Below are 21889 nucleotides of genomic sequence, written 5' to 3' on the forward strand. Positions count from 1 at the left end.
AAAGCATTAAACTTTAATGCATCAGCATTTTTTTCCTAAATTTACAAATACAAACATTAAATTAAATGTAAATCGTTCTTTGTGTCCATTAGAATTTTTTTTTCTCCATAAAAATGGCCTTTAATGGGCTTTGATAACACTAAGTCAAATTTAGAACAGTGACCCTATTAGTTTGCAGCAAAATGCAATTATCATTTATGGCTAAAGTAGTAAACCATACACACTCACACACAGAAAAACCTCAGAAGGAATACTTCAAAATGTGCTGGATATGAAAAGTTGTTCACATGACGTCTGTGGAAACGTTATCACATTTTAGAAAGCTGGGGAATGTTAAAGCCCTGTAGAGGAGTTGTTATAAAGATTACAAGACTGTAATTCTTATTTGTAGGATTCAAAGCAATAGCATAATAATGAGAGTTAGCTTTCATTTAATAATTTAAAAATTTATCTTAAAAAAATTTAAAAATCACTGAATTCCAAATAATGCAATAAAACTTTTGCTCCACTTCTTTATTAATTCAATACCTAATCTCGCAGTCCTTGTTTTACACAAAAGAACAGCTTCAAGGATCAGGCAGTAACAATATCCATTACGAAAAATGTCTTTGTGATAGCTTTAAAGCCACATTTTACTTTGCAATGTTGTTTTTATCTTTTAATCAATAGGTACTTGATGGAATAGTGAAGAGCTGTAACAAAACCAACAGCAGGATACCCGTTTAAGTATTATACACAATTAATCTCTGAAATGAAGAGGTTTACAGTTGTTAGTAGAGAGAGGAGAATATAAATACGCCCTTTATGTGGCTGATTTTAGGCAATAAAAGGAAAATCATTGGGCAGGTGATATAACTCTATGTGGGGCATAGTTTGTATCTACAAAATTTTCCCTATTATAAAATAATGGATTGATTAATGACATAATGCAGCTGTTTTCCTGCCACGGCAACATTCATACAATCCAAGATAAGATACTGTAATCACAGGTTGCATTTTAAGAAATACCGTACACATGTTTCACATCAAAGGATGTGGTATTGTTTTTCAACTAAGGTGAAATAATGTTTTCATATATAATTTTAATATATATTTTAATATATATGACTATGTTCCAGTTACATACAAATTTGAATATTAAATACACTGTACTAAATCAAGGAAAACTTCACAAATACAGAATCTGACCCTGCAATCCTCATTGCAAGAGTAATCCATGATTTCAAAAGGACAGCTTGAGGAAGAAAGGATTATCCGTGTTAGTTTGTTCACAGGGTCAAATCAGTTTTTACTTTAAAAACTTCTTGAATGTTTGCTTGTCAGTTTGGGTCTCCTGAAATCATTTACTCGAGTTAGGTGATTTTACAAAAAAAAAAACAAACAAGTTTTCAAGTTCATCTTGAATGAAGATTATTAAGTATTCTCACACAGATGAAGTAGCAAAATACAATACAAACCTATTAACAGAAAAACTGAATTTGAAAGAAATTTTGCTTGTTAAATTTATATATGAATACTGATAAATGGCCTATGTCAGCAAAGAACAGGAAGATTTTTTGCATTGGCTACTGCAGACTTTTACACAGGTACTAGACAACATAGACATTTAGACAAGGTGAAATGAGACAAATATTGCACTACATTACCTGTGCTAGTTTGAGATGAAAGACAAAAGTTACAAGGTCAAATCATTTATATTTAGTGTTGTGGCACTCCTTTCATTCGTTTGTAAAAAAATTAATTGAAGAACAAGTCATAGACAAGTCTCCCGGTCAACACCTTTCCCTGAGTCAGCTTTCTTCTCTTTTCTGATTTCAGCACTAGGAAAAGAAGAAAGAAAAGAGAGTTATGGCAGCACTACCATATATATTAATTATCTACCTGAAAACCAACATGGCACTGGTATTTTAATTAATTTTTCATGCTGCATAGCACAAACCAGGAAGCAAGTGAATGTTTCTATGCTGAATGGTGCAGAAGACATCAGTCAGCATTTTAGTGACGAAGCAGGTAGAGAACTTAAAATGTACAGACAGACAAGTCAGCCAGCATGCAAGCAAAGATAGCCACTTTTTTTTTGGAGGGGGGGTCAGATACAACTGTTAATTGATTAAATAATGGTAATGGTACAGTGCTCAGACAATACCAGCATTTTCTTAAATGGCACAAACAAGAGGTCAAAATAAGTATTTCTTGTCTTTAAAACATATTCTGTTGCTCAACATACATTTAAAAGGAATGTTTCTGAACTAGGGCAGTGCAAGCCAATTTCCAACTGTAGTATTTGGCTTTAGGTCTTGACTGGGGAGAGCTGGAGAAGGCTGAGGGCGTGAGGAGCGACAACATTCCCCATTTGGAGCTTAATACATACTTCCTCATGTATACATTATAAGAAAATAACTTTAAAAAAAAAAAAAGAAACAAAACCCACACAACTGAAAGATCATAATAAAGCCATACCACTAAGAACTTGGATTCAGCTTTTTTCCAGTTAAAACACTGTTGATTTGCCTACAGAAAGCAATATATGTGCAAAGCAGATGATTTTTTGGGGAAGAGGGTCCTAATTTACAACAGCGTAAATAAATAAAAAGTCACGTTCTTGCAATGAGTTTCAGTCACACTACAAAAATGCACATAGGCTTCCACAACACAGGCAAATCAAGCCTTCAACAAGGAGCGGCAGAGTATCTAAAAAAAAGATGGTTCTGAGAACAAACCTGTATCAAGCACATAACCTACCAGGTTTCATGGGAATAATTCCTTAACTAGAATGAATGAGAAATAGCTGTTACACAAGGCTTGAAGAAAACAAGATTAATTCTCAAATTCTTAGGGTGATTCATGCACAATTTTACAATATCGTCTGACTTTTTTCTTCACATAAAAATTGCTTTAAGAATACAATTGAGTTCAGCCAAAGCTTGCTTCTGTGCCTGCGGCAGGTTCCAGAGGTGTTAATGGAAATAACTAAAGAATACCAACTTCTGCCACTTCAACTGCCAAATCTGTCACCTTCTGTAGAGCAGTGATAGAATTGGGTATGTTACACTTTCTGCACACAAAGGGTATGCAAACAAATTCCTGGGGGAGTGAACTTAAAAGTGCAGCAGTACAGCAGTGCTTTACCTGTGCTTAGTAAAAGCAAACACTGAGGATGTGTTGTGTGCCTTACAGTCTATAATATTTCCACGTTTTAGGTGCCTCTGTGATACCAGGAAAGTCTTCCTTCTACTTAGGATTCACATCTCTGAGCATCTCCTGCAGATGTGGGCTTTAATGCCTTGAGAAATTTGAAAAAAAAATGACAAGTCCGGTCTTTTACCACTAAAACACATAACTGGTGCATCTGTAAAGGACTTGGAGCTCTCTTCCTCCCTACCAAGGGAGTAGTCTAACAAGTCTGAGAAGGAAGGTCTGAGGTGCAGGATTTGCTTATCTTTGGGTACAGATCTACATTTACAAAGTGACAGACGCTTCTTTTTCCAATACTTTAAAAGACCATCTAGGGCTACCTTCTATACACAGTCAGATCTTCTGCATATGTTTTGAAATTGCTATCTGAAGGGCTTAATTCTAAAAGCAAAGACAGAGGAATATCTAATTACACGTACCAAAGAGGGCTGTGTTTCAGATAGGTGCCTTGGAGTTCAGTTCTACCAAGACAGGCTCAAATGCAGACCTTTAGGTTGGAACACATTTTAATAATGAAAAGTTAAGGTTGGAAAATTGTAAAGTTCAGTTGCCTCTATGGTTAGGCAACAGTTGACTGAGTAAATCTCCTTTAAGTCCCCTCTTCAGACACTTAAACACTGTTATAAGTCTGGGATGTAAGAACTCACACACTATACTACTTCACAGAGCCAGGGGCAGTGCAGAGATTACGATGGATATTATCCATGCATCAGGCTGAGAAGTTGCTTGTATAAACACTTCCTGCCTGAAATCTCTCTTTGGAGATGATCTTAAGTTAATTACTGGCCAGTCTTTCATTGGCCAAGTCAACTCAGTATTTAATTCGTACGAAGAACTTCCAGATTTTATGTATTCCAGAAATCATCCTATGTTGTTAATTGATCAGTGCCTTATGTAAAAGTCATTCCATGAAATCATAGTACAGTATCATAATTTAATTATCCCCATTTAATAATATTCTGGGATATCAGTATAAGAAAGTAGACCTGACAACAGGAAAAGGGGTACTAAACACTTTGTAGTTGAACTTCAAAAGGCATCAGTAAAATTAATTTCAAAACAACATGATTTTTCCCCCCTATGGTAAGATACCCTTCACTGAAGGGAACTGAAATGTAATACTGCTGATCTTGACCGTTTGCAAAAATTATTCTTACGCCTGCTACCATTCCAAGCTTGCTTTTTGCGCCGTCCTTGCCTAGGATTGAATTATATCTTCAGGTAATGATACATGCATTTAGGAATATGATTTAAGCTTAGTGTTATCTATGATTTTGCTTATCAGAAAGCAAGCCTGCCAGGTTTAAAGTTCTTTGAATCAAATTCTGTCTGAGAATCTCAGACAAGCTACAGCACATGAAAAAGGAGGATTTCAGATTCTTTAAGACGTTGTTCCTTTACAACAGGACACTCACACCTAAAACCATAAAAGCTGTGATCCAGTAGTTCCTTGTCACCTGAGTTTTTCTTTTCATAAGCAAAGATAAGCGAACAGATTTAAAATGCGCTCATTACACAATGAGTTTCTGTTTTACTGCAGTGGAAAGGCCAAATCATCTTTTACCAAGGTTGTCTGAGCCACAGTTTATGTGGATGCTCTTTGTTCAAAAGGTCTGTGAAAATTTCAGGTAAAAACAGTACGTGTTCACATAATGTATCGTACCATCAAAGAAAGGAACACCCACCAGAAAAATTACAACTACTGCATTCCCAGTGGCTGTGAATGTACCACGAGTTTCTTCTCTTCTCCAGGCTTTCACAGCCTGGACAGCAGAGGCACATAAGGTAAGAAGACCCTGCTGTACATCCTTCTCCCATGAACCACACTGAAGCCACTGTGACAGGATCCTTTTCAGCAAATCAGAACTGCACTGCTATTTTGACAGTCAGTGAAATAGCACTGAAATGATCGCATTAGTGGGCTGCTCCATGGGTGGCCGAAATGAAGATTCTCTGGTCATCAACTGTATCTTGTTTATACCGTTTAGGGAAAGGAACAACACTGAAAGGCAGCATGCCATTTTGGGGTGACAAAATTAAAAAATATTTTTCACGACAAAATTTTTTCTCTTACTGCATCTTTTCACCATAAAACAATGACCACCCGTTTCAAACATGGAGCTTGTTTTGAAAGTTAGATTTAGAAATGGGCAGAGTATAATTTTGTATTTCAAAAAAGTCAAAGAATTCATGAAAAAAATAGAGGCATAAATTCATTTTAACTTTTAAATATACTACATCTACAGCTTCTATTTTTAATACACAATAAATTTCAAATTTTAATATGAAGGACTTTGATGAAGGCATTTTACATTCCTATTTGAAATTTCTTTTCATTCTGTCTCCCCAAAACTTACACAAAATCAAGTCATTTGGGTTTCTAGGTGACACCCACTTTGAATTGGAAGATACAATCAAGCGAAAGGTTGGGGGAGAGGGTCTTACCTTTGGGGAATCAGCTTCTAGAGTGATAAGGAAGGGGAGCTTATGACAAAAATGTGATATAAAACAATTAAGTAGAAAATAGTTAAATTTAAAATTTGTGGAAACAGAGGAAAATCTCTCCTACAGTCACACGGTGCTTGTATTTATTATTTTTTTATTCCCATAATAACTCTGTAGCACAGATAAAACCATTGCTTCATTTTACCTTTGTCTGGACTAAAATTTAAAAGTATTTAACTGTTTTGAGTACAAGTGAAGTAGGCAGAAAAATGGAAAGAAGTGATGCAATCTTAAAATTATTTTCACTCCAAATATTAGTAGATTGCATTCAGAGTACTGGGTTCTTCATATAGGTATTTCCAGGGCAGTGATGACCACTTCTTTTTCAAGAGGAAAGAACAAAAGCAAGCAGAACAAACACAACAGCTGTTGTGCAATATCCAGGTGTAGGTTGGTGGTTCATTACACAAGCATCAGGCATGCTCAACTTCATTTTCCACTGTAGCATAACTAAGTAGCGTGCAAATACTTGTGATTTTTTTAGATAAATGTACATGGTGAATTTTGGTTTGAGCTCATAATATTATGACTGGATATAAATAAAAGGAAACCTCAAGAATTAAAACTGCAAGATGCTAGAAATCTTTCTAATCCCTAGCAAAGTATTTTAATATTGGTTTGACACCAATATCTAAAGCATAGTGTAGTAAAAAAAAATTAAAACCTTTTAGAAGGAAAGCTTGACTCCTTATCTTTTGCATTCTCTGACGATATCAACAATGTCTTCCACACAGCAGTTTTTGCCATTTCATCAGAAATGTTTATCACAGATGGGTCATCTCTAGGCAAGAAAAAAAGTAAATGCACAATAAAACAACGAGCAGTCAGTCTTTGTTACTTATTAGCTCTACAAAAGTCCTTGAAAACTGATAGTGATGACAGTAAGTGCAATGTAAGTTAAGAAATTATGTTAAACTTCAAAAATCCTGAACGACGACATAAGTATTCTTAAAACATGGCAGCACTTTTTTAGCATTTCCCTCCTCCAACAGCAATTAATCACAGTAACATCAATAAAATACAGTTTCGCGTCCAACTAACAAACAGAGAAAAATGAGGAACTGCGAAATTAAATATTGCTCAAGATCTCACAGCATGCCAGTGGCACAGTTGGATTAAACAAGAATCCTAGGAGTTCCTAATGGTTCTCAAAGTACTTACCGTTTTGAAACTCCACCTGCTTTTAAAACAATTTCAAAAGCAATCAAAAACCTTGACAAAGTCAAAGATTCAAGAGATCTGATAAAAGTGCCCCAAGTAAACAAGCTGACCAGTAGCTTTAAGCCGCACTTTGTAGCCATTATGCCCTTAGCTTTACCTGGACTGCTCCAAATATGTATTTATCCACTTTGGAATAATAAAGTCTTAAATGTTTTGGGGCCTGCCTGTATATTGTTCCTGACTTCATGGTTTACCTATGGCTTGACATTCAGTAAGCCCTTAGTAAACCTGTTTTCACAGTGGTTTGGGGAACCACTTTATCGACCAACGTGTTGACTCTTACCCTTAGAGTACAGAAAGTCGGGTATTACCCAGGCAGCTCTACCCAAGCAAACACTATTGATCAATATAGATCACACCTCAAGATAAATTAGGCTAATTATTACTGATATAAAATAGAACAAAAAGGTCTGGACAAAAGAAGAAAAAAACAGACCATTAGAAGTGTAATGAACCAAAAGTAAGAAATAGGCTGGGATTTTTCAGGGACACAGGCTGAACGTTTGCCTTAGGAGACATTAGGGTAACTTCATGTCAAAATGTAAGAGGAGGCCACTCTGAGGTAGTGTTCCTATGAGCTCAACATTAATGCAGAGTTTACTATCAGCTGATACTTCAAATCTTCATTAAGAACTAACTTTCTGAAAACTGTAAATGAGAGTCCTTATGGGCTGGCCACGTGTATTATTACTGTCTATGACGTAGGTTTTCTTGCTTACATTGTGTCAACCCTGCATTATGCCTTGTCTGCCCTGGACAGCTCTCAATTCACTTATTACCTCACACAGACAGGATCTTAACTAGAATGTTTTAAAATGTAATACTCCGAGAACCTAGTTTTTCTGGGGTGTGTTCAAAACCTTTCCTGGCTCCCTGCTAGCATCAGGATAAAGGGTTTGACCTGCTCTACATCATCTTTTTGTACTGTGCATGTCAGAGGACAAGGTTCATTATGAATGGCCTGATCCTGCAGTCCTGCTCATGGGAAAACTTCGAGTGTGTCCTCTTCCTCGGGACTGTGAAATCATGTAGAAAGACTAGAAAAGGGCTGAGCTTGTTAAATGCTGCAGTAGATGGTTCAGTTCACCTATCTGTACTCTACTACCAAACATCCTCTTGACATTCAGTAAGCATTAAGAACAAATATTGTGGCATGTTTATTTTATTTGTTTAATTGCAACTCACCTAAAAGAGGAAAGGTATATTTTACCTGTAATGTCCTTCTAGCGGTAACTGAACAGTCCCTTCCTCTTCCATTGCTAACATACTTTGCTCTTCCTAGAAGGAAAGAATTTAGACATGAGACAAGATATGATGTTGTGAAAAATGAAGTTTACACGCTTTAATCCTTCTTCCCCTTTTCTTTAATATTAAGTGTTTATGTGAAGTTCTTTAAGATACTTTTCAACTCTTTTTTATTTAAATATTTGACATTTCAAATCCTCTATTTTAAAAAATGTATCATCACTTAATTTTTCAATGCCAAATAGAGGAGACACTTTTGTAACAATAAAGAAAGAAAAACTAATAACACTGAGTGAGCAACTGTGCGATGAATTTTAAATATCATACATAAAAGGATATATACATTGCAACGTTAACATGCAAAAATTAGGAAGTCAAGTTTGCACACACCATTTTAATACTGATAAAGTTTTATTGTAGTGAAAGGTTGTGAAACAAGACACCAGAATTAGTTTTCACTTGAACAGGGGAGAAACTTCTGTGAATAACAGGAAGTGAAGAGAACTAGAAGATGTATCTGCCAAAAATCTTTTAGTCAAATATTTACAAATTTAGAAAAATCTATCTTAGGGGGAGGGGAGAACAAAACAACACCCCTCAACACCATGTCCTGCCTGCAAGGACAAAGGAAAACAAGTCTCTGTCTCTCAGACATCAGCTCAAGGCTCCACAGGAGGATTCTCAAGGCTCACACCTCTGTTAGGTCAGGAAAACCACAGCTAGGAGGTTAACATGCCTTCACACGACTATAACCACCAAATCCTGCCCTGAACGGTTGCACTGTGTGTGTATGAGCATAACAGACGCCCAGAGACCTCCACGTCTTTCTTCCCTTTATTAGATGGCTTTGTAACAGTTTACTGTGGTGCCTGTTCGAAAGCTGAGTTGGCTCTCCAAAAAGAGCTTACGATTTTCTGGCAGATCACCCAAAACCCCACGTGCATCACACATGGATCAGTTGGTATTAGCTGGAAGAGCCAGTACAATTTTCCAAACCAGTAGAATTTAAGTCTTCTCTGCATAGAAATTTGTTTCTTCTATGTTTTACTATTATAACTATTTTAAAAGTCACATTTTTTTCTCCGAATGGGAGAAGTCACTTTGTTCATTCCCGTCTCAGAAAGACTTAATTGATTAACATCGAAGTGGCTCCCAAAGAAGGTCTCTGTGAGAAGAAAGCATACATAATACCCACTATAAATGCACAAAGCCTTGGAAAAACATGGCCTAAAAATATAAAAACAACTGAAGTGATGAAATTAGGATCCAATCAAATAAGTTTCAGATCTTGTCAACTATATTTCTGAATATTCTTGTGGGTAGAATACTTCTATTTTTAAAAGCCGTGTGATAGCAACTCTCCAATTAATTCCTTAGGCTACATGTCAGAAGTTTTATTACTAGTTAATTTTGTCATTTCCAGGCTTCACAGCTTCATAAGTTTTTGACAGTTGAACAGTTTTAATAATAGCTCCAAATATTTAGAAATGCCAAAATATGTAAAAATAACCTCTCAAAATAGACAGTGAATGAAATAAAGTAACACCAGTAGATTTTCCCAGTTTTGTTTTCTCTTGCCATCCTATCATGCATGGGAAGGAAAGTGACATATAACCAAAACACAAGGATAACAAGGAACTCTTTCCAACAATCAGACCCACAAGAGGACTACCTTGGTTACTTTTGGTTACTCTGAATTGTGATGACAACAGACACTGTGATGAAACAACTCTCTGGTCTGCTTTGATTCAAGGGGGAAAACAATGACTCACGTATTTTAATTTCAGCCTGTAGTTTTACAGACACATACTAAATAGTAAATAATCATCATGAAGTTTATCACCTAGGGAAAACCTTTTCCCCAAAACGTATTCTGTGGAAGTATGTCGAATGTGTCAAAGAAAGGAAAGTTACAGTTCTCCAGGTTACAGATGAGGCAGTGAGTTATCAAAGGTCACAGAAGAATCCTAAAGGCAGAGAAGCCTAGTTTTCATAGTTAGGTGTTCAAATTAGCTCATGTCCTATTTCTGCAAACAGCCTTACCAACGGGAATCCTTACACACACCATTTCACTGGTCTCAGATCACATCTCAGGGCATCTCTAAGGATAATTGCTGATTTATCTATTCACATTGTCTAGTTTTTGCAGTACCCTTGCACCACCAAAAGGTTATGTCTCATGGGTGCTGGGCAGAGGTCTTCAGGGCATCTTAGAGGTCATATGAACAACTGTCCCCAGAGTACTCCTGCCCAGAAGTGACCACAGCCTGCCAAGAACACGTGGCATCATCTGCACCTTCACCTCCCACTGCCGTCACAGCCTCACACCAGGCTACTTACTACTCTAAAGTGCTGACACAGGACACACGACTCTCATTTAAAATGATCTGGCACCAACACACTCTACCTACTGCTCCTGCAGTTAGTCTTTCTCCACTGAGAATTGTCCCTCATTTATTTGGGCCCAGTACTGATGTTCTCTAACAGCTGACATTGATCAGGTGGCTGATATCAGGGACAAAGACCTCCATCCCTTACACATAAGTTACTTTATATCCCCACAGTTTTATACGGTATTCAAACAAACAGTTGATGAAGCAGCAGCTAGATGAAAATGCTATCAAACAGATGCAAAACTGGTTAGAAATATGCAATTAGGGAGATACGTGTTTCACTGTCAAATATAGGAACATTCTGAGTGAAAATGTATAAGAATCTGTCCTGTATCAAGTTTACAAGAAATTATCTGAAATGCATTTTGAACGGAGATGAGGAGTCCAGATTTGAAAGAGTCAACTGGGTGGTAGTGCCCTGTGTCACAGACTGTAAGTAAAAGTCTGAGGACTTAGTTAACAGGGGTAAGCAGTGTCACTGACCTTTTTATTAGAAAGTGGAAGTACATTGCAGTAGCAGAAGGAAAATGCTGGCTCAGAGTGTAAAGAGGGATACTGCACAGAGTTGAGACACTGCTGAGCAAGGAGGGCACAAGGTGATGGTGTGTGACCTATGTACGTAGCTGGGACATGCCATGCCCCTTGAATGCTGCAGTGCTCTCCTCAGCATCTCCGGCAGGGGCAAGACCTGTCCCAATGCAGCATCAAATTGCCCCAAGCACCTGAGGGCTTTCCTACAGACACAGCTTCATCCCTGCATATTATCTGAGCGAGCCTCGCGAGCAACCCCAGGAGCACCGTACATACTGTTATATGACAGTATGGCAGCATAAGAATCTACATCTAACAGACATCTAAGCCTATTAGATTTGTAACCTTAAAAGGACTTCTGTAAAATATGAAAATATTACAGTTTGTATACTGTTAACAAGTCTGCCTGTTGCATGGAACATGCCTTATTTACAGGATTTTCTCCAAATTGTCTGAAGGAGAAATTGATAACATGCTACACACCAAAAAAACCCTGAAACCCTGACCCACCTCTTTCTCAGCATCTTCCAGCTTCTTTTTCTTGCTCTCGGGCATCAAATCATCTAACCAACTGAGCTCCCGCTTAGTAAAAAAGAAATCCATGAGTTTTCGGACAAATACCAAAGCTAGGACCTGTAAAGATATTAATTCAAAGAATTAGGAAATTGCACAAGTAAAACTGACAAATATGCTTGCAGAGGAATACTTTCAAAAATTTACAGCTAGAATGTTAGTCTTTAATTTGGACAGGCCAACAGCTGGTCTGCCTTCGCTCAGATGAGGTATGGCTGTAAGCATTTAACAATCTACCTGAGGTAGGTATCTTTTGTCTGCAGTCAGTGAAATAATCAGAGAGAAATCACTTAAGCAGCACAACAGATTTTTCTTTTATTTCCAGCAAGACACATAACTATCAGAAAAGTTCCTCAGTGCAATGAACTTAATCAGTGAATGTTCTTTCTGTAAAATGATTAAACACTACTCCTTAACTAAAAATATCAAATAAATTTTGCTTTTTTTTTTTTTTTTTTAAGAGAAGAGTTTTCCGTGAGAGAATATACAGTTGGGCTACTCACACATATAAACAGCATGCAACCTTGACTCAAACTAGAGGTTATATGTAGAATTCTTCCTTACTTAATATAGTATGGATTGTCCTTGAACATTGAATCAATGCAATATTCTAACTAAATGCCCACAATTAATTTATTTCTTCAATACTAATTATCCACAAGTGAAGAGAAAAGGGATTTTTAGAGGAAATAAAAAATATTTCATTACCATCATAGGAAAGACAATGGCAGCTCTTGAAACCTTTATAATCCACAGAAGCACAAGACAACTCAGCTGAATTACAGTGAAGAGATGGACCTTTCTAAGAGGAACATGCCTCAGATAAATAAAATCTGGTTGATGCTTTGCAGGCATCCAGAATAACTTTATCCTGTCAAAAAGCTGAAAGAGAAATTTTAAAAAGTTTGCAACAAAAATGAGCTGTAGGATCATCTATGCTGACATTCACACACTGCCTCAGAGATTCTGAATATCGTTAAGAATCTGGCTTGTTGTTCTAAAGGCAAAAACTGTGCAGAAGTTCAGGAGCACAGAAAAAGACTACCTCAGTTACAATCACGACCCATGAACCTATACTAGTCCAATGGTGGTAAAGGACTCATCTCTCCAGTTGAGCCAGCAGAGTAAGAATGAGACTCACATTATTTAAGTTTAATTATTTAGTTAGTCACGCTTCTTAAGTTCCTTTCCATTTCAATACACGTGTCTCCCCAGGTATTTCTATTGCAGATGCGCTGAGATAATGGATTCCTCTGAATTACATTCTGTATAGTCGTTCTGCAGGAAACATCCTGCTCATAACTGCATAATATGTTATACACAAAAAAAAAGAGTTACTTTAAAATACTACTACTAAGATTTCAAGTGATGAACTCTTAAAGTTAGGCAAAGCCGGACTTCAAAGTAGACATGAATCAACTGGGAATCAAACTGCATGGAAGCAGATTGATCCTGTTGCACATACACACTATCACATGCCTTTCTAATACATTCTAAACTCCTGGTTTTTAACAACTGAGCTCTGCTTCCTTCAGCACACAAAAAGCTGGTCATGGAGGGATATCTTCGGTCTTTTATCTCCTGTGGATGAAACTCCATTTTATTTTTCCCAGTTTACTTCGCCAGACACTTTATTCCAGGCTGTTTTCTTTTCCCTATCGCACTTTCTTCAGGAATACAAAAAAAAAAAAGGCCAGCCAGAAAGCCAACTGCCATGCTGTTAGGAATGTACATGAGAGGTTCTTGGTTTTCAGACCTGTTTGACCTGAGACTTTTATCAGCTGCACAGTGATGATGGTGATGCACCCTGCAGGGATGAGCCATACTATATTCACACAGTCTTCAGGAATTTCAAGTTTCAGGAATTTTTATTGAGCATGTGCAAACTGCATTTTTAAAAGGCTTATAATTTGGCCAGATTTGAGCAGATTTCTTTTTCACAGAAATGGCAAAAAGCACATCCTCCCACAAAAGCCATCTTATCAAATCTCAATTCCTTGTCCCAGCTTGGGGGAGGGAGAAAGGGAGGGGGATGCTATCACTTTTCCAAGTAAAGATAGCCAGATTTTAGCATGCCTTTAAAAACACTCCTCAACAGTGTACTTTCTCATACCCTTGTTCTGAGAAACAGCTGAACCATATTAAGTTGAAATTATCTAAACCTCAGTAAAAGCCAAATTATACTACTTAGAATATCAACCCGAATGGTAAAAACTAGGCAAAGTTATAAAAGAAGAGTTTCTGAATAGAAAACACCAGTCAAAAATCAAGAGATGTTGCCACCTTTGCCTATAAATAATAGGTAAAAAGAACAAGATGTTTTTAACTCACAATCAAAAATTTAAATATAATGCAAGACACAATCAGGCATTTTCTTTGTTCTTTATATTTGACAACCTTTTGCACAGTGTAAGTCAAATTTTTGTCAAAAAAAAACATGTTCTTTGTAAAAAAAAAAAAAATTGTTCTTTCTCAATTGTCTTGGAAGGTGTATCAATACCTTAGCTTTCGATAACAAAGGCACACTTGAAAATCTGAGTCTTGAGTGTTTAGATAGGCTAAAAGATTTGACACTATGCCATTTAACACTGCAGTCATCCAGGAGAAATAGGACATCAGATACCATTAGCAACCTTGACCTGAATGCTGGAGTGCCTGGCTTCTGCCAGGGGCTCCTACTTAAGGCCACATCAGGAATGCTGCCCTTCCACTAGACTTGTCCTTGATCTCTGAGGCCAGAAATTAAGTGGCATGGGACTTGCAACAGTTCCACTTTCCTGCTTGGGGCATTTATTTGTGCAGGAAATACCTTCAAAATTTCACCTGTGTTAGTCAGCCAAAAGCCTCATATGGGCAAAGTTCAAGATCAAGTGTACCACTACAAAGGCACTAACTTGTGGATGCTGAAGAGGCATCAGGCAAGCAAGTGAACAGGAAGGCAGGGGAGAGGAAAGAGATCCTGATAGTTGTTGCCCAGTTTTTAGGCTCAGCCAAAATTCCCTTGATAACAAGGGAGAACAGAAAAATCAGCACCTAACAAATAAAAAATTGGAGCACATTACGTAAAGGGAATACTCTATTTAGAAAGAATCCATTTTCCTTTTTAAGTGAGTCACTTTCAAGAATTTGAGGTTGGCAACATTTCTTTAAGATTATACATAAAAGATAATAAAATAATATAATAAGAATAGCTACACATTTCATAGACAGCATCATCAGTAACACACTTCATAAATCCATTTTACCTGGATTCCCTTTAGAGACGAAGCACCCATGTAAAGAAATACTCCATAAAGTACTGGCATAGGAATAAACTGCACAACAAGCAGAGAAAAGGAAGAACATATTAAATACAATTTAACAATTTTAAATGCTTCTAGAAAGACATTCTAAACAGTTGAAATTCAAAGTGCCATATGCCTGCATTAATCAGACAAGTTGTAAATTCAGAGTCACTCAATTACAAATTAATAATGCTTCTCAGAGGATAAAGCAAACAAAGAATCTGTTTCTATAGTTTTATTTTCCTCTCATGGCCAGTTATTACAATATACTTTACTCACAATTAGTAACATTAACAGAACTATATGAAAAATGAAAGTGTTTGATAGATACTTAAAGTCTTTACTTCAAAGACTGTTCAGGAGAGCATCTGAATAGAAAAGCTATAATCCTCAGAAAAATGTTCCAAGACACACACAAAATACTTTATACTGCTGTGCTGTAAGCATTTAAAAATGGGTGAATGACTTTCATGGAACAATTTTGTAAGAGACTAGTTTAAATGTTAAGGCTTTCAATATACAGTCTGTAGGTAAAGGAATATTTCCATAGATAAGCCCTGAGGAAAAGGACTTGGGAGTACTGGTGGATGAGAAGCTCAACATGAGCCGCCAATGTGCGCTGGCAGCCCAGAAAGCAAATCGTATCCTGGGCTGCATCAAAAGAAGCGTGGCCAGCAGGTCGAGGGAGGGGATTCTGCCCCTCTACTCTGCTCTCGTGAGACCCCACCTGGAATACTGCGTTCAGCTCTGGAGTCCTCAACACAAGAAGGAGTTGGAGTGGGTCCAGAGAAGGCCACAAAAGTGATCCGAGGGCTGGAGCACCTCTCCCTATGAAGACAGGCTGAGAGAGTTGGGGCTGTTCAGCCTGGAGAAGAGAAGGCTCCGGGATGATCTTATAGCAGCCTTCCAGTACTTAAAGGGGGCCTACAGGAAAGCTGGAGAGGGACTTTTTACAAGGGCGTGTAGTGATAGGACAAGGGGCAATGGCTTTAAACCGAAAGAGGGCAGATTTCTATTAGATATAAGGAAGAAATTTTTCACTCTGAGGGTGGTGAGGCACTGGAACAGGTTGCCCAGAGAAGCTGTGGCTGCCCCATCCCTGGAAGTGTTCAAGGCCAGGTTGGATGAGGCTTTGGGCAACTTGGTGTAGTGGAGGGTGTCCCTGTCCATGGCAGGGGGGTTGGAACTAGATGATCTTTGAGGTCCCTTCCAACCCTAACCATTCTACGATTCTATAAGTGTTTTGTGTTTTTTAAACAGATACATGTTCTGTGTGCCTTCAGTGTGAAGGTTTTATGACATACTTAGTAAAATACTTCTGGGAAGGGTTATTCCCTTTCACTGTGACAATATGCAAGTCAAAATTCTGGTCTTACTGAAGCCAGTGGGAAAACTCTCACTGATATCAGAGAGGTCAGATAATTCTTAAAAACAGTATTACGTATATAGAAGGTATTACACATGCATATAACTAGACACCCAGTTTCAGGACACTGGTGAGCTGTGTTGAACATACGGACAGCATGAGAGAATTTTCATGTTCATTTCCAAGAAACAAACCATAGAACTTCTCTTGCAACTGTGAAAATATTTCTAAATTGTCCAGAAATCACAAAATTTTTTTATATTTTCTAAATTATATACTTATTGGTATAACTTAGCAAGACTGTTTCATGATGATTTGCCATGGGTCCAAAGTATAGACAAACGGTGAGTCTTCATACGCTACAGGTCAGTGGCAGAATCCCCTTTGACTTCAGTCAGGTCAGATTTCAGTACAAGGCTTTTGTTTTAAAAATGTTAGATGTCCCGATCCATTTTATCATGCAAAATTAGAGTTCCACTTTAGATTATCACTGTTAGTAATGTGCCTGGAAAGGGCATTCATTAAATAATACAGTAACAATAGCAAAATGTTCAGTGCAGTGGAGTATTCTTTAGCTTTTCTTTATTTCCCAAATTACCTTCAGGATACTTGTCAAAAAGACAGATGAGCCCATAAGGATAAAAATCATGAGCCCTGTGACTCTTTGCTCCCGGATTCCAAGAAATTTTGGCTGCTCCCCTGGAGCGGAGCACTCTGATTCCAGTTTTAAGCTATTCACATGTGAAATAGAGAGGACGGTGGCTGCAACAAACCACGGCAATCCCATAATAGAGCACACTCCAAGCATGACTGCCACCATGAGTAGGTCGAGATGGTATCCACATCCTTTCTGTTAAAAAAGGTAATGACATAAAGAAGATATAAAATGACATCTGAATTAAGGAGAACACTCCTGGCAGGCATTCATAATGAACAGTTAGAGACAATTAAAAAATTTGTGACTTGTAGGAAAAAATTGCTTTCTTCTATGTCTTATCCAGGTTGGGTCGCTAGTGATGGCAAACTGGTTATCTAAGGGGCATTCCTACTAGTTCACAAGAAATGCTTCATGTCATAAATCCACTTTACAATGTGCATCCAATACTTTTTCTGCTTATAAAACAGATATTTGTAAGACAATAGAAAATACATACATTTTCTGTTTTAACTAAATCTCTTCTGTGGAGAACAGTAAGCAGACCGTTCAGCTGCACTGCCAACTTTTTCACTGCACTAATCTTAACAGGCCCTCCATCCATCCTTACACAGGAGGTAAAAAAAAATAGGCATTTTGATTCTTTCCTACACAAAAATTCTTAAGTTAACATTTGCAAAGTCAGTTTGTGCTATAAAGGGCCACAAACCCACATCAATTCTTTAAAGTTTTTACAGATGGTAAGCAAGTGATAGTAGTAAGTGTTCATTAACGTACTTTCATCTTACCTAAAAACAGACAGCTAGAAATTAAGATAAATTAAACTATAATTAAGCAATACATTAAATTAAACTATAAAATAATATTCATCATCAGGTACCGTTTTACTGGATTCCCTATTCAATACTTAAAAGCAGTATCATACACATTCATATGAGAAGTCAGTACAAAACCTTTGGTTTTGGATCATCTCTGTAGTAGTCAAATACTCCGTAAATTTACTAACAGGAGGATTTTGCTTTGCTTTTGTAGCAGTGGATAAGACTCTGGTCAAATCTTAGATGCATTTCAAAATGCACGAACATAACCTGCACTTGAAAACAACCGATAATCTGCGTCAAGCTTGGTTGCATAGATATCTGTTATCATAGCTGAGAGGGATATTTCTTTTCAATTTTAGTAACTATCCAGGACCACCACACAGCTGCAAGCAGGAGCTCAAGCTATTTTCCCTTAAGAAGTCAGGTAGCTTGTTATCTCCACAAAATTTTGCAATATGGCAACAAATCCAATATCATGGTCTGATAAAACAGCGATGTTCATGCAAACAATGTGAGTATGTTGAACCATAATTTTGCCTGTAAACCCATGCAAATGCCTTTTGACATAAAAAAAGTAACTAAACTAAACTTGGAAGGGCTTGCTACAGAGACTGCCAAAAACTGAAATGTGCGCTATTCAGAATTTGCTATGGGAAGTATAAAAAAAGAGGGGAAAACGAGTTGGAAGCAAACAAATCATTTCTTTCTGAAGACAACTTTTACTTCTAAAATAGGAAGCGTCTGGGTTATGAAAATGTAAGCCACATAGCAAGATGAAAATGCCATCTTATTTGCTTACATTATTTAAAAAGGGGAATTCATATGAAGTAAAGAAAATTAAAAGAATCAACTCTAGCAACCTTCCCTCACTCCCCAAAAGTGCTTATGAGTCTTATCTCCAAGACACATCTTGACAAACTCGGAGATGTGCCAAACACAGATATTAGTTACACACACAATGCACTCAAAGAAAGAGTTTAATTCTAAATCCTAACAGAGACACCTTTTTTTACCTTCTGACACATTTATGAGGAATGTATCTGCTAATGCATACAGAATCCGAGAGCATTTCCTCACATTCATACATGATCTGAGGAACCTGACATATGGGAAGAAAAGGAAGCATAGCAACAGGTGATGCTACACCAGACCCCAGCAAAACTAAAACGCAGCAAGACAAGGGGGCAGCCAGGAGGACCATCTGACTCCCAGATGCCAGTGCTGAAAAAACACATTCCAAAGCTTGGCAGCAAATTCCTGCATCTGTCAAGTTAACCACATGCAATGCTATGGATTGACATGAAGAGCCAGGCTGACAAAGAGGGCAAAAAAAGAACATATCAAATGTCACAATCATCCAAGAAGAGGCAGTGCAAAGTGAAGGTTGCAAATGCATTTGCTAAAGCAACTTGGGATTGGATTGCTGCTTATTAAAAGTATGTCAAAAAAAAGCCTAAGCTCGCTGCATATACATGTACAGAAACCTGCTGCTAGATTTTGCCCAACAGTTTTTCAGAGGGGTGATGTCCCTTTTTCTCTCTCCATCTGTAGGCAACTAAAGTGTTAGAGAACAGAGCAGGAAGTTGTCCTATGTTGTTTTAAGAACCCATTGTGCCTCTAAAGCTCAGTTTTATTCTTTTCTCTTCTTTAAGATAGAAAGGGCATTAAAACAAACAAACAAAAAAGGATGGGTAGAACCACAGAGTAGGATGGTGAGAGGAAAAAAAATAATCTTGTATTACAAAATAACCCCTGATTAGTTTTTCAAAATCCAATCCAGTAGAACAACTCTGTAATATCTGAAGAGGCAGTTAATATTATGGTACTTAAGGAAATTACTAACTTCCAGATGTTTTACTTTAGGTGAATGGGCATCACACAAAGCACAGAGGATACCCCTGTCTTGACTGAGAATCCCTGTTCCAAATCACATTCACAAAGACTTCTGTAAGGCAGCGCATCACTGACACAGGGCACAGGTACTACATAGACCGACAAAGAAAAAGCATAACAAGACAAAGAAAAAGAAAAAGCATAGACCGACAAAGAAAAAGCATAACAAGCCTTTAAGGGCGCTATGTCACATAAAATGAATTAGCATACTCAAGTAGATGAAGGTACATTACATACCCTGAAGCAGAAAACGACACTGAAAATATAACTATTTGACTGAATACCTTTAGTTTGTGTTCTTTTCTGTTGATAATGACAGCTGTGATCTGCTGGTCCATAAAGATAAGGATAGTACAAAGCAAAGCGGGAATTACAGCAGCTATCACTGTCCACCAAGGATTAGGCCCCAAAGGAGTAATAAACCAGCCACGATCATCTCTGGTGGGCTACAAAAACAGAGTCACGCATGACCAGTCAGAACTCTAAGGATTATTTAAGTTTCAACTTCACAAGAATACATACAAAAACATTACTAGGATATGATTTCCTTCAAAATGAATCTGTGTAAGAGCACAGAAAAGTGCTGAACTTCCTATGATACCAAAAAGAGAAATTACATATAACAAAACCATCTGGGATATTACAGACTTGGTTATATTTGATACAATGAGCCTAGAACCTGGAAGGAGCCCCAGAACATTACAATAGTCTAAGATTTGGTAATTTGAGCCAGGCTGGTCCTCACACAGAAGGCGCGAGGAAGCTCATGGATCACAATGGGAGAAGCTCACTTAGGTGGGCTGCTAATCAGAGAGGTTGCACAGTACAAACACAAAAAATTCAGAATATTGTTGCTACTCCCTGATAATAAAAAAAAATGTAATAAACTCACTATAGGGCACTACTTTGTCAAAATAATAAAACAGTGCAATTTATCAATAAATTACCTTAAAAGCATTTGGAACCTGAAGTTTTGGTGATGGAATCCCAATGGCATAGTCAATTAAAACCATGGACAAAATAGTGAGAAATACAGCAAAATCGCTGACAACAGATCGTACCTACGGTTATTGAGAGAAACAACAATTTTAACTAAAACATTCATGTGTGATTTAGGATTTAATTTTCTTCACCGTTCTAAGCCACTTTGTGCTTTCAGCTAAAAACCACGCTTATTCTGATACAATTTTCTAACGGTGAAAAGATGTAGTGTCCAGTTCCCCAGCAGTTAACTGAATTATCAATGCAGATGGAATTCATGCTTACACATGACTAATGACAACTTTTGAATTAAAAAATGGCACGCACCTTCGTTGGGAAGTACCGGCTAGTTTTGAACTGCTTCAGTGTGGATGACAGCGTTACTGTAGAAAAGAACAAGATGACAGACCAGAAGAGGACATCTGGAACATAAGGGCCATGATGACCACAAGCTCGTCCAACAAACTCTCCATGAAACTTTTTACATTCCTATCAGAGAGAGTAAAGTAGTATTGTTCTGAAAAATATCCATGCTTACACTGATATTTTCTTTCCAATTACTTTCCTAAATTGCAAGCAGATTGTATTACTAGAAATAGTAAAATAACTGTTAGATATTTATTCTTTTAAAAATTAAAACTCCCAACGTTTGTATCTAGTCTGCATGGGAAACTCTCGAACTCTCAAAATAATCTTTTTTAACTAGTTTTAAATTATAAAGTCACCAAGACACACCATAAATAAAATCATTATTATAAAACCAGATTTATTTCAAACTGAACAAACACACTTTTTTATTTTCTGTTTACAAATACAGATTTGCACTTCCTAATTCCTTCCAAGAGAGGAAAGTCAAGTTCAAAAGCTACCAAGAGTAAGGCTGCTTCTGGTGCGTTCTCAAGAACTGATTTTTGTTTTAACTTCATAGGAGGAGCAATCAAAGAAAAAACTACTTAGACTGTACAGCATTAGCCTAAAAGGAGACCAATACATTTAATACCACATGGGGGCAGCACATTCCACAAATTATCTTTTTCTTAAAGCAATATGACAAAATGCAGCAAAACCCAAAATCTGTGACAGTAATTCTATCCCATATAATATACAATCAAGTACGCAGATACAGTAGAAAACGTATCAAGTAATTCTCCAGTGCCATCCTTAGTTGTTTAAAATCACACTTATTCCAAGGTAACAAGCAAAAGAGAGCTCTAAAATGTGAGCTA

At 37.3% G+C, this 21889-nt stretch overlaps 1 protein-coding gene across 2 annotated transcripts in view; it reads right to left on the reverse strand.

The window, feature by feature from the left end:
* Positions 1–1753: 1753 nt before the first annotated feature.
* The window catches only part of SLC4A10 (solute carrier family 4 member 10), a 127587-nt gene continuing 107451 nt past the window's right edge, over positions 1754–21889 (reverse strand). For both annotated transcript variants that reach the window (XM_086615334.1, XM_086615333.1), the window contains exons 16-25: positions 20991–21152; positions 20630–20743; positions 19967–20128; positions 16912–17163; positions 14909–14977; positions 12372–12545; positions 11601–11723; positions 8132–8199; positions 6365–6481; positions 1754–1820 (exon numbers count right to left, since the gene is read on the reverse strand). In XM_086615334.1, the coding sequence (XP_086471460.1) occupies positions 1754–1820; positions 6365–6481; positions 8132–8199; positions 11601–11723; positions 12372–12545; positions 14909–14977; positions 16912–17163; positions 19967–20128; positions 20630–20743; positions 20991–21152 (1308 nt within the window). The remainder of the gene's footprint in view (positions 1821–6364; positions 6482–8131; positions 8200–11600; positions 11724–12371; positions 12546–14908; positions 14978–16911; positions 17164–19966; positions 20129–20629; positions 20744–20990; positions 21153–21889) is intronic.

The sequence above is a fragment of the Tauraco erythrolophus genome, chromosome 8, assembly GCF_009769465.1.
Source record: "Tauraco erythrolophus isolate bTauEry1 chromosome 8, bTauEry1.pri, whole genome shotgun sequence".
NCBI classification, from domain to species: Eukaryota; Metazoa; Chordata; class Aves; order Musophagiformes; family Musophagidae; genus Tauraco; species Tauraco erythrolophus.